The 13,716-nt window shown below is 44.1% G+C and overlaps 1 protein-coding gene across 3 annotated transcripts in view; it reads right to left on the bottom strand.

Annotated features, from left to right (window-relative positions):
• Positions 1-13,716, bottom strand: part of LOC111250702 (zwei Ig domain protein zig-8-like) — a 318,518-nt gene that overhangs the window by 18,952 nt on the left and 285,850 nt on the right. For all 3 annotated transcript variants that reach the window (XM_022806318.2, XM_086990892.1, XM_086990891.1), the window contains exon 3: positions 1,680-1,887. In XM_022806318.2, coding sequence (XP_022662053.1) covers positions 1,680-1,887 — 208 coding nt within the window. The remainder of the gene's footprint in view (positions 1-1,679; positions 1,888-13,716) is intronic.

Raw genomic sequence — 13,716 nt, 5'->3', positions numbered from 1 at the left:
AGTCCCATGGCGAATACAAGCTAGCAGTCACCGAGCACGCAGAGTTGTGTAGGCCATTAATGTTCCATGACCAACATTTTGACCTATCCCGCATACACGCTTGAGCCAAGTCGACGAAAATGGGGATCACAGCTAAATAAGGACACCCGCAGCATTTTACAGTGAGTTCGACGTAATTCTTTTTGTCCGTGTAACACTACGTGGTATCGGTTAGACACGAGAACATCGTCCAGAAAATGTTCTGTTCATACACGTAACAATATTAGGTGGCGAAAAATGTGCCTTCGCTGGCAGGCTTTATGCACCAACGTAAGGTATATCTGTTCATTGTGACTTACACTAGCAGAGACAATGTACTTCTTATGACTGAGTCAGACGAAAGTGAAAAGCCTAATTTAGCGAAGGTCAGGTTGGGGTACTTCTTTGGACTTGCCTACGTAGTGGTCATCCTATGCCTCAGGCTGCGATGTGAGCGCTCCCGTAGAAGAGTAAGTCTGTTGGGGCCTATAGCCTCACAGGACAACGTACAGCTCGGTCTATTACATACGAACATGGTTTAGAGGCGATACTAGTAATGGTGGTAGCTTACAGTTCGCGGCACGCTGATGGGCTGAAGAAGAGCCTTTGCTCCTGGGACCATTTCGTCATCGTAAGGCAATGCGTCTTCTTCCATGACAGAAGTGACAGGAAGTCTCCGATAGGACGAGTCAGCGAGCCACTGGCTGAATAAGCAAGGATCTTTTCAGCTAGCACACAGAGATACCCCCTGCCAGTGCTGCCAGCGTCTAGCAAACATACTCATCAGTTCGCCAAGAATCGCCGGTACTGATGAGTGTCATCGCGCTTTTCGCACTTATTCCGACCAACGTCCGTTCGTCCCAATAACTTCACATTCTACATTGCTTCGCCGTTCTACCCCTTTCTCCGGACGCATATCCAAAACAAACGAGATGCCACTATATATAGCCCGTGACATATATAACCAGGCGGTGTCATTGCTATATATTACAGGATACTTCCATTAGATGGTGACGGAGGTTGAGTCCTACACGGTCGCAAAACGCAGCTTAACGTAAGGTGGAGTAAAGAACGGGAATCGAAAGCGGCAAGGCAACTATGGCTAGATATATGGATGATCTGCGTGTGGACTTAATATAGCACGATAGCCAGTATAGATCGCATTATGTAACATATCATTCTCTCTATATGAAAACACGTTAATACGTGCGTTCATTAGTTTCAGTTGGCAGAGAGAGAAGGAGGAGTGACAAATCGAAGAAGTGATTGCCATCTTTCTTCTTTGGTTGCGTTCCATTACGGAAAACTCAAAGGATCTACGAAAAATGAATATAGATGAAACCTGTGCGTCACAATATTGACGACAGAAAGATTCTGATACCTTTTGCACGTCGACGAATTGCATGTGTGTTTGAAGTCACCCCATATGTAATGTGATGGATTAATTACTAAATTTACATAGGTATATATATAGATCAATAAATTAGTTTACACATGTTCACCAAAGCTAAGAGATTCCTCCCATGCCTTAAGCTTTAGATAAAAAAATAAAAAGCTGAGTCCTTTAATCGAGTTCGGAGTGCGTTCGTAACTTCTTAAAAAGTTGTATTGTGCGTATAACGACATAGACATGTTTGTCGCAACAAGAGACCTTCACTTACCGAGTACGGTGAGGTTGACAAAATACGAGATTTTCGGGTCGGAAGATACCTGACATTCGTACCTGCCAGCGTCGCTCATTTGTACGTACTTGATCTGCAACGCCCAGTCGTGGTTGTCTACGTGCATCGTTTGAAAGCGATCGTCTGCTGTGAATGTGTCCATACCAACTGTGAGCACGTGAGCATCTTTACGGCGAATCCACAGTACCTGCGATCCAAACACAGACCCGGTATACGGAAAAAAATCGTCGTTATAGTGGCAGAATTTTTTTTGTATATTTCACGTTCGGTACCTAATTCTTTGGCCATTCCTTTAGACGGCTAGTCGTCAACACAAGGCGGAACGTCTCTACGCTCAAGTTCGAATTTACATTACCCCAAACCTAGCAGGCAATACTGTCAATTAACTCATTGCGTTAAGGCGGAGACAGTGACTAATGGGTATCTGTAACAGCTGATCTAGCCCTTATCTATAATACTATGTAAAAAAAAAAACAAAAAAAAAACTTATTAAAAGAAAGTTATTCAACTTTCCTCGCTTGATCTTTCGCCAATTCGTTTGTTATTTGTCGGGTATCAACCCTACACATACGCACGTGTCGGCTGCAAGCAAGTTACTGCGTACTCACTACGAATTGCTGGTATTATCTTAGATACGTTAGAAAACCCATATATACACATATATATAATCCTCCTGGTTGAACGTCTGCTTACGCGTACCATCATGCGAAATGGCCGCGTCCATTACTATAGATTTCGTTTCGAGTATTGTTTTTTTATTAACTCGCTTCTGTGCGTCACGGACCTCTAAACAAGTACTACAACTTTGATCAAATGTCTACCACCTAAACTTAAACGTCATTGTTAGAAAGACGCTATCATTTGTGAAACGGTATAGCTGGTTCGCGTAATGCGATTGTTGGTATTTTCACTGTCTTAATTATGTGGCCGATTTCGCTATTCTGACGCCTTATTGCTCACATAAAAGCGTCTGTGCCTGCTACTGTTGTATCTGTCGCGCTAGATTCATCGCCTGACTGAAATAGTGGCCCTAAACGCCAATTGTGGACTGGGCCGTGAACTTTGTTGAACGCTTTGTCTAAAAACAGTGGCAATAGTAGAATCAGCTCCCACCACTTGTCCAATTTGGACGGCTAATTGCTTTCGAAAATACGGGAAAGGATTTCGGCTCGTTTATCCAGTGCGCGACTTAGGCCTATTCCCTGCTTGTTTAAAGGCTGGCTTTAGAAAACGTCGTACATAGGAACGTCTGTACTTGAGCACTGTTTGTTAGAGATCGCTTCTTAATGCTACGTCGCTCGTAAACCGTACCCACTCGCTATAACATTTTTTGCCAAAATGTGACTTTGCGCTATTATCTATCTAGAGACATCTTGCAATGTATACAGTGGCAGAAGGAATAGGGTAACTGCTATTGTATGTGTTGTGATTCATTAATAGAGTATGTTAAACTAAGCTAGCTAACTATGTCGCCAATACGACGGCCGCTGACGGCAACGGATAATTGTTCGTTCGTACGCAACACAAGCCTTTCCCTTTTATGTAGCATTTGAAAAAGTATGACCAACATGTAAACGTCAAAAGCAGCAATCGATGATCGTCACAAATTCAAGGCGTTAGCTTAATTCAGTCAGGAACAGTTGCATTGAACCGTACTTCGTCTAAACGCTTCTAAGTCCTTGTTATACATTAAATTATTGATGGCCTTGCTTTTCTGTTATAAGCAATATGACAGTAATATATCAACTTGCTTCCAAATGACTGCTATCCAATAGGCTAGGAAAAGGAATAAGCTCGAGTCCTAATAGTTATGGTTGCTGACGATCTCTAAATCTAATTGACGAGACCTTTTGAACGTCAGATGGAGTTACCGTTAAGCAAAATGCATATTCTATCTCAACGATTGTGGACAATTAAATATGACTTTGTTAATTTTTTTTTGACAAGTGTAGACCGCACTTGAGTTTCGTGTCTGCGGAAACGAAAGAGGTTCGCAATGGCCGCAATATCTTACAGTGTAAAGGTGTCGTCAATAAGGCCTCTACATCTTCTCTCTAAAGATCCTTATCTCAAGATTTTTACTTTTGGCGTGCTGCAATCAATTAGGTATCAGTATGGCGGGTACAGATAAGCTGCTGCATCGTGGTCCTACGATATGAGCAAATATACAGTTTTTCTTCGAAAACGATGCGTCACCGCATATTAACATAAAGATTACTCAATGTCCTTTCACGGACATCTTTACCGCTGTAGCATAGGAAAAGTATGTGTAATGCTGCCTAGCATCAAACGTCGAGAAGGAAAACGAGGTTCGGCTAAAACCTAGTAAACAATTGATGTCGGCCGATTGAAATTGCGCCGAATAACTTGGCAGCTCGGAAATGGCTGGTTACCGCAAGCGACTTTTCATGGTTGGTAGCATCGTCAGGAGACGATGAACAGCAAAAGGAATGAAGCTCGAATAAATGAGGGTAAACAGACAGTGAAAGAGGAGGAAAGAAGAAAGATGACATCCCGCTAGCTGCGCCATCTCACATCGTATATACTGCCCGAGAATTGCCCCTTAAAGATGACGTTTGTACAAAATCCAACAAAAACACTAGTATGCAACAAAAGACTTCGCCCACAGATTGCCTACATGGGGCTCCTCCCTTGATCTACCTCATTTGCGGCATCTCATATGAAACGCGGGAAATTGCTATTCGAATGCAGTAATGTGTCCGCGACAGAACGAATAGATAGTTTGATCAACAAGGGAACATGCGGAAATGCTACTTTGTTAATCTAAGTGAATGAATTATATATATAAGGGCGATTCTTATTGGAAATTATCCCATATTAAATATGGAAAGTTGTTCCAAGCATAAGTCGTGACAACTCTCAATGTAAATGAACTGGCGGGGTTTCCACTGCTCTATTTAGAAGTCAAACTGTTCGGCTTTTTAGGCCTTTAAAAATAGCAGCAATCATCTAAACAATATATACACACACATACATGTAAACCTCTTCACGAGGCCATTTATAATTGTTATTTAAGTAACGCAGACAAACAATTTACCGGGGTTGTTTTTTTATTATAACAAACCATTTTGTTCACTGCTGATCCAGAATATTTTTCAAACACCACTAATGACCCTCTAGTCAGACTGATAAGTCACTATACGTATCAGATTCTTTTTGACAGGACACACTTTCAGCGGCGACATAGGGTTATCTGATTTCTGGTGGCCAAACAAAGCTCTCACAACGAGGCCAGAACGACCTCGATATGCAAAAGCAATGCGCAGTTTGTTGGCGGGTACTTTGTCAACATGTCGATCTTATCAGTCAGTATCGCGTGACATCGACGGCGCTAACCATTAAGCGGCTGTAAGAAGGCTCTCAGTTGACGCTGCCTACATCACTGTTATAGGCGATCACTCATCGAGCATACCAGTGCCGACTTCGTGTCACTGCCTTTACAACTATTAGTATGTTATTACGCTTACTAATGTTTCTCTAACCACAGAAACAGGGGCAGGCTACGGGTCGTAAGCTAGTTATTGGATTGCTAGCGGGCTTGTCTCATGTCTTTCCGTCAATTATCGAAACACAATAGCCTGGCTGGAGAAACGGCTTCATGTTGACCGGCGAGAGCTGGTTGTGACCACGGGATCAGCAGCACGTGAACGAAAGCTGCAGCCTTATTTTTTGCCAGCTCCAGTCCAAATGTGGCGTTCACCGATGAACAACTTGGCGAACCTTCGTTGTCAACGGAACTTTTTCGTTGCTTTACGTTCATAGCAGGTCCCGAGTAATAGGCTCACTTATTTCATGTCAAGGGGAGCATCGACTCCGACTTGCCTGTACGTTGCCTATAGGTATATTATCAAGCATGCACTGCTACGATCTTTAGCCTATAGTGAATTGTACTTTGTTTCATCTGTGCAAGGAACGTTTACTTTAGAATATATCAAATACACTATTGCGACGTCCTAGTTTACAATTACATGTTGCTCTTTTCTATGAAAGGATGCTTGTGCGCTCAAAAAAATGCTCTTGCCAATGGCCAAAATGACCCTTTGCTTATATCTATCCAGAAGATACATAGTATCACGAAAATAAATAGCTTATAAATAAAATGTTTGGCGAAAAAGCTTTTCCTATTAGATCTAATCCGCTAGATAAAAACGTCCTAATGCTTCTTCAGCGTACACAATATTTTTCAATGTAGTGTTTGCACTTTTGACGTCCTTGGATATCGTTATATAGAACATGACGCGGCTTTTGAGCTTAAGATGACTAGTCAGCTCACCGCGACGAGTGATATGTCTGTGCCCATTTTTAAGTCCTTGCATTTGTATTGCGTTGTACTATCAATGAAAGGCATATTAAATAATAAAAGTTACCCGCAAGCTTCAACAAATCATATCGTATTAGTCGGACCACCGTATTCTCACCCAATATTAGTCTAGTACGGAACGAGAGATTATAGGATCTTAGTTTTCTCAGTGTTGCTGGTGTCGTGCGACATTTTGCCCCTCTGCTACTTCTACGTCCTTTACTGTTTCGGTTGGTTAACCAATAGATCGTAGTCGTTTTCTATTGATCGGCTTCAGTGTGACGTATCGAGTGAAAAGCAGTGAGAATTCAAAAAAAAGGCCTGAGGTGGATGCAGATAAGGCGGCGGAACTGAGCGCGCAAAAGGAGGAAGGACATGGGAGGAAGGAACGGAAAAAGATGAAGGACGGCCTTATCCCTAAAGAGGCAAGCCGAGCAGGAGCTAGACGAAGCGAAAGCGACGCTCGGGCAACAACAATGCCACCAGGCGTCTTTTCCTACTGGTGCTGTTGTGACGGCTGCTATCAAAGCTCTTATGCCCAGCCAACCCGACGATCGCTTCCTTGCTACTAGCTGCAGGTTGCTGCCGCTCAGCCGATGACACAAAGCAAGAAAAATGGAACGACCCTCTTCATCGGAGATTTGTTAAAAACTGTCCTTGTGTCCTCCACTGTCCTTCGCATTTCGGCCACCCGGCGCTGGAGGGGGGCTCGGCCGATGCCAGCTCACGGATTATGTTTCTTCCATGTGATATACTGGAAAAGCGGAAGCGTCGAACGGTACAAGTCGGGTTCGCCAAACCGTTCGAACTGTGCTTCTGGCTGGCCGAAACGAGGCTTACGTGAGATTGGATCCTGACGTTTGTACAGCGAGAGAACTGCCGAGAGAGAAAGGAAAAACGGAAAGTGGATGGCCGTTGCTACTACTGTTGTCAAGATACGTATACTCAGCCATGCAGCAGCGGTCTCGTTCGCATCAAAAAAAAAAACGTAGCAATACGACACTGTACGCCGATGACCATCTGGCTGAGTCGGTTCGTGCGCTCGCGTTGGCTTGAGCGTTGCTCTACCGCTTCATTTTTCTAAGTTTTCCTCCAGGAAACAGCGAAGAGTATCGTCAAGTCATTCCGGCAGCTGCTCATGTATAAGGATCTAACTTTTCCAGTGCTTTCTACGCCAACCAATACTAAGGTCACCTTATTTGCTTGGCTTCTGGCTCCCAGGCAGACCAGCAAACAAGGAGAATAGCACGTTGGTAAAGGATGTACACGATAACGACATGCCTATGCGATCGACTGTTAGTTCTATACACTATACAGAGTATCGTGGTTGGTCGCCAGGCCAGTTTCGCCTGCTCTTTATGGTTGACTGGTTGACAGCGGTGACTTGGCGTTGAACTGCTCCTTACCGCCGCCGGTAACAATGGTGAACAATAAAATTATCCGGAAGAAAGATAGGCGAGAAGTAACTGTGGACGCAGCCGTTGGCGACGGAAGCATCAAGGATAGGGCTGTTCTATCCGATAGGTCGGACAATAGAGGAGCCTCGGAACAGCGAAGTAAACATTTCCTACCGCTGTGACGATGTCGAAGACACTGTAACGATGTGACGCGCTGTCTAGCCTTCGTCCTGCGCTGTTGCTTCTGCCGTCACTACTGCGGTCCTCAACTCGGTTTTCCTGGCTTGGCTCGAGGTAGTGCTTGCAACTGCCGGCATAGGAAGGCTGCTAAAGAGCCAACGACATGCGTCGAACAAGGTTAATAAGAAAGGGAGTGTTTACACTTCACAGCGTTGACAGTTTGCCCCAGTTGCTCATAGTCTCCGTCCTTTCTTTGCTACCCGGTCACTGACAAGCGTTGCCAGCTTGTTTCCTCAGAAAGCAGCTTTGAGCACCCCTCGACACTGCTAACTAGGCCAGCCTGGTATTCCGCACTGAAAATGTGGCCCTCCGTGTAGCGGACAACGCACTACGAAGTAAGAGTTGCATTTTTTGTTCGTTTGCCTCTGCTGCAAGTGTTAGTGACTTAGAGATGGGCGGTTCAGCAAACCTCGTTGCGATGTTTAAGCTACTGAGCTCTGATAGAAAACGACTGGTATATTTGGTGCATGCATGTGCGTACAGATACATTTGCAGATATGCTGTGCACGTAAAATACAGAAAGCGTTGTTATACTTATTTTACTTGTTTTTTGTCCTAACGCGAAACTGACGGATGGGTCGGGGCAACTTATCTTTTCCAGTAAAACGTTTACGTTTTTCATTTTATTACAGCAGTATATTGAAGCATACCTGCATATGAATATTGTACATAAACAAACATTTAATTCACTCAGCAGCTGACTTCCATCCATATATTGGCTAGTCCATTTAAACTTTACATTTAGCACCGGGACGAACCGTCATGGGTGATAATACCTACTTGAAAATGCGGCTCTATGTGTACGCTTCTTCTATACGAAATATTGTTAGCCTATGTTCGCTCTTGACTATAGGAACGCTAGGGAACAGTTGAAGATTGACATGTACGTAAACCTCTTGAACCTGATATACTTTTTTCTGCTCCCCTTCGTCTTATTTGCGTTTTAACGGCCTGGTTATAGAACCTTCGCCCTCTGGTTGTCCACTCGACAGGACTTCAAGGCATTTTCCTTTCTCAATCCGGTCTGCTTAGGCCAGCTAGTCGTGAAGCGTATTCTTTCTTTTGGTTATAAAAGTCACAAAAATCAAGGCCTCCCAGACCAAGCACCCAACGCAAAACCGCCGGTGCTGTAGTGAAGCTATCAGAGCGTTCTTGTAACCACTGATTGTGACTTTGTCGTTTTTGTTGTCGTCAAGCAACGTTGACACCGATGGTGGCACTAGCAAGGACAGCGAGTCGAGTAGCGCAACTACTAAGAAGAGTCCACTACAGAGAGCCGTATGTAATGCAGTCTTAGTATATGTTCCATATGTACACACGAGCGTACACATATGTACATGTACATTATACATACACACGTGTATTAGTGCATCACGTCGTTGAGGACATGCGGGTAAGAGAGGCTCAGTAGGGACCAATAAGGCAAATGTGCCCTATACGGCAACCGTTGTCCTACAAGGCGCGTACTTGGTCGCTCAAGGAACAAACGCAGTAGACCCTGCCATTCAAGAGAGCCCTCGTAGTTGAGGGCTTGAGAAGGCTACGCGTTTCTGTCTGAAAGTGAACGTACGAACACTATTGAACCAAATGGAGGCAAGGGAGCATGAAGGCAACGGAGGCTACTAGGATTAGCCGGAAACTGCGACGCAGCTTTCGTTTTTCTTCACACCGCCGCTGCTGCTGTCGCCTCGATGAAAGCTAAAATAGAAAGGAATTGACGACCTCCGTAGCAGTTGCTTATTAGGAGTCCGCCCCAGCTTGAATAACGTGAGCATTCGCAGTTTCACATTTGTTAACTCTGTTGTCGGCTCGTCTCACGACGATTGTGCGTATGGCATTAAAGCTGAACCCGCCAATCCAACATCAGCACTCTCTATTGAAAAGGGCCCTTTAGTTCCTTTTACACACACACGCACGTTCATACATAGCTATATACAAACGCCACGAAGAGTTCAAATGGTATGCTACTGTTGCCGCTAGTTTCTCAGTAGAGGAAGTCTTTTTCATTTTGAGCTTGAAGCTAATATAGATTTTCACACACTGTTCAAGTGTAAAATGTAATTTGGCTAATGGATGGATTCTTCTTGGTCTGACAAGGCGTGCGTATCGCTTCAACGTGTGCTTCTGTCGTTGACTGGCCGGGTCTCTCTGGTCTGCGGATGCTGTGTCCCCTTTTTTCCTATTGAGATGTGATCTGCTTGTATCTGCCTGCCGTCCGTTAGCTAAGGGATGAAACACAGAGGGAGAAACGGACACCGTTTGGTCGCCAGCGATAACTTAGCACGGTCTGTCTGCAATCTGTACGACCTCGTCTCGCTTCCCTCCGAACAAGGGCATAAAACCCTGGAGGGTCGTTGTCGCAAAGAATAACAAGTGGGCGGCACGGAGAAATGAAGGGAACAGAGAAGAGGACAGACTGTTCACCATAGTAAAAAAGCCATAGGAAAAAACTGAAAAACTGCGAAAATCTAACAGAAGGCGAACGGAGAGGTTGGAACAATTCCTGCTAAGGAGTTTAGGGTTGAACGAAGTTCTCGAGGTTGACTCTTCTTTTTTCCTGCTTCAAGGTTTTCACCAGTATTTTATGCCCTCTTCTCTGGCATGCCTTTTACTGTGCTTCGACAAACAGCTCAGTCTCGTCGCACAGTCTCGATGTCCCGTGTCTTTACGCTTCCCTCTAAGGTGTCGCGAGTTCCATTTTCCATATTGCTTTGTCTTTCGTAATACGGTCATCAGTCGTAGGCCGAAAGGACTCGCCAAACTGAGTCAAGATAGTGACAATCTGATTAGCTACCCGGCAGACAGCAGTAAAACAGACCGCTTGCTGAAGTGGTTGATGTCCTAGTCAAACGCGGCTAAGACGGAGAAGTTCAGCAAGTGCTCGAGCAAAATAATTTGGGACAAGCACTGGCAACTTTCAATTTCTAAGAGTAGTTCGATCACCTGCTTACAACAGTGTAGAGAAACAAGGAAACGTCTGAGGGGCGGAATTGGATCCTCTTAGGATATTGGGTCGTGAGTAAGCAGCGAAATGTATGGCGACGGAAAATGCGTACGCTGACTAAGGGTTACGTACTAAAAGCAAATATTATCTCGACGAATCCATGCCTGCTACGGAACAAGGTAACCTTTTGATTCTTTTCCGGCCTGTGTATGCTTGGTTGCAGTTGTACGCCGACCTTCGTCTCTGGCAAGCATAGCTATGACATACGTTTAATCACGCGTTTGTTCGTTTTGCACAAACCTTAACAAATCATTAGTTAGTTTTTTTCACGCACTCATCGGTTAGTAGTTGAGTTTGCGGGTGGCGCGAATGGTTGGTAACTCTAGTTTCAATATCTCAAGATCGTTTGTTTGGGCTCAGAAACCACCGGCACCTAGATCTCGTCGCTTGAACAAATCATGGAATAAGACCGCGGTGTGTTCGCTCATGGTACTGAGGGCACGTGCAGCTTTCCGTCAGACACTATAAGGGGTAAACAGTCTCCATTTTGCGCAAATAGCTGTTATTATCAGACCCGGCATAGCGTATTTACCCCTAAGCCCACTGAATGAAAGCGCTTCTCAAAGCGTTCGATCATTCAGTTGGCATTGCAACTATCGACCAATCAATCCCTTCTTATTGGAGAAAATGCCAACGAGCGAAAAAGATCAAAAAAAAAAAAGTGTACTATTCGTAACCTGTACCAAACAACTTCCCGCACGCTCCGCCTTATAGAACAATTTGGCTAGAGCGGCGAAAAAGTTCCGGGGTCGCATTGACATCGAATTCCGTAATCTTTCTGGTCTAGTCTAATCTCTGAGTGTCCCTCTTCGGACTTTTTGTCTGTGTTTTAATACTGGAATAATGTAGCAACTGAACCGTTGTTTGTCCCGTTTCATCAGATAGCAAGAACAGGCCGCATACATCCCAAAGGACTGATCACTGAGTAGTGTCGAGTGGTTGGCTCTGTAACTTTCTGGCTGGTCTATTTCGTTCACTTACGCTTTTTTCGTGTAGAATCAAAAAATTAATAAGTCTTATATATGTGTTGTACAGCAGTAAGTGTATAGTCGGGCAGGTTAGGTGTAGTATATTACAATTGGTTTCTTCTTTACGCCTGCGTAGTGATGCACTGTATCCTTTAAGTACGATGACCATTGCATACTGGACGGGCTGTTAGAAAAACTTAAATTGACTTAGTATGAGAGAGGCTCTGGACTGCTATTATACGGGCTAGATATACAATAAAACTGTATAAGGCAGCGCTATTGTTGTCTCAACAAGAGACTCACTAAAAGTTGATAAACTTCTTGTCTCTTGTTTCTACCTTCCTAGGCGGCACTTGGATCAAGCACTGCACCGGTGCGCGAAACGGCCGTAGCGTCACATTTATTTATATTATCTCTTATTAAAAGCCACAAACAGCTCACAGAAACGGTCAACAACACAATGACATTGTGTGTACAAAACCACCAGCGCAGCGCCAAATACCAGGCGACCACTATGAAACATGGCGACTTGTTCTTTGCTTTCCCGGCGTCAAGTCAGCAGCTAGTGACCTTGTAATCAACCGCTGGCTTCCTTATTATATATATATATATATATATATATATATATATATATATATATATATATATATACTCTACTTTTACTGCCCTTTGACGCCGTTACTTTGACAACTTCGACAAGTTATGTTCTAGCATCTCTTTTGCCGTATGTGGGCAATAGCAAGCAGAGAACTTGCTATGCAGCTAGGGAAGCACGCAGGGTTAGTCCAGCCACATTAGCGGGGGCTAATTTGCCCATTGCCAGGTCATAGTTTGCTCGTTTGGCCGTGCGCAGTATATTGTTTAAGTCAAACCGGCGTCACTGGAATAGAAAGGGCTATATTGTACTAAACACAACGCGATCAAAAACTCCGGTAGGAAAGGGAAAGTACCAGTCAAAGTCAAATTGAGGTGACTAAATGATAGTAGCATTACTGTTAGTGCCTACCGAATATTGGAAGAAGTCGCGGCGAAGCTGAACACGGACGTCGAGCGAAGACCAGGTTGAGCCAGGACGGCTTATAGGCCTGGAAGGATAACCGAGTCTAAGCACCGCAACTGCTGCCGTTGCCAACGCCCGTGGGGTCTCGGGGACGAGCTACTCGTCGGGGACCATTTGCAATGAACTCAGAACGATGAATCGCACCAACCTAGGTAACGAATAGTACCTATTGCTTCCACTTGGTGTTTAGCCCTAATACGCTAAGATCAACCGACATATTCACGGGTAGCTATCACCCTTATGATGTATGTGTCATCCTATCCTGACTGTTAGTGATGCTGCTATGCCGGGTGGCTGAATCCAATAATCATACGATGTGTCATCTCAAAACAAAAAAAAACGAATGAGGATTTCAGTCGCCGCCAGCGACGGTTTTAAATCGGATAATGTAATATTATAGCACAACCTGGCCTATTTAGCATAAAAATTATTTTAGAAATGAATTAAAGGAACGGATCTCAAATTATTTTTCGTTAGCTGGAGATTGTTTAAAAACTACGTCGAAAATGTACGTCGGTACTGCTTAGTTCGTTTTTGAAAGAGGTTGACGGGATGTTAAGTCAATTATAGGTAGGAGAACACGTCACTGCTACTACTACTCATTTCCGGAGACGACACAACATTTTTGCCATAGCAGGGTCTGACATTCATCGTACCCGCTATATTGCGTTGTACTCCTACAGATATCCGGCACATCCTTCATGGTTATTTACGGGTTTAGCGGTAGAGGACGCAAGGCTTAGGGTTCACACGACACATGAAGGGTGTTCTAAGAGTAAGAAAAAGCAGTTATAAAGAAGAAGTCGATTTTGTGTGTCAATAGTATGTTTTGCGACAATAAAGGTATAACCAATACAAGTTTATTATGACAAATATGCAGGTATCAAACCAATAACAGAATGGAACCTCCATGATATTTTATTTCGGATAACTTTTTCATAATCTTACTGTGCTGTTTGTGTTCCTCTTGTCATATGAGGATTAGGCCACCGTTTAAACATGTTGTTGCCAAATCGGTCCATCTGC

The sequence above is a fragment of the Varroa destructor genome, unplaced genomic scaffold (assembly GCF_002443255.2).
Source record: "Varroa destructor unplaced genomic scaffold, Vdes_3.0 BEIS01000005.1, whole genome shotgun sequence".
NCBI classification, from domain to species: domain Eukaryota; kingdom Metazoa; phylum Arthropoda; class Arachnida; order Mesostigmata; family Varroidae; genus Varroa; species Varroa destructor.
Note: the sequence above shows the minus strand (reverse complement) of the source record. Positions and strands in the feature narration are given on the sequence as shown.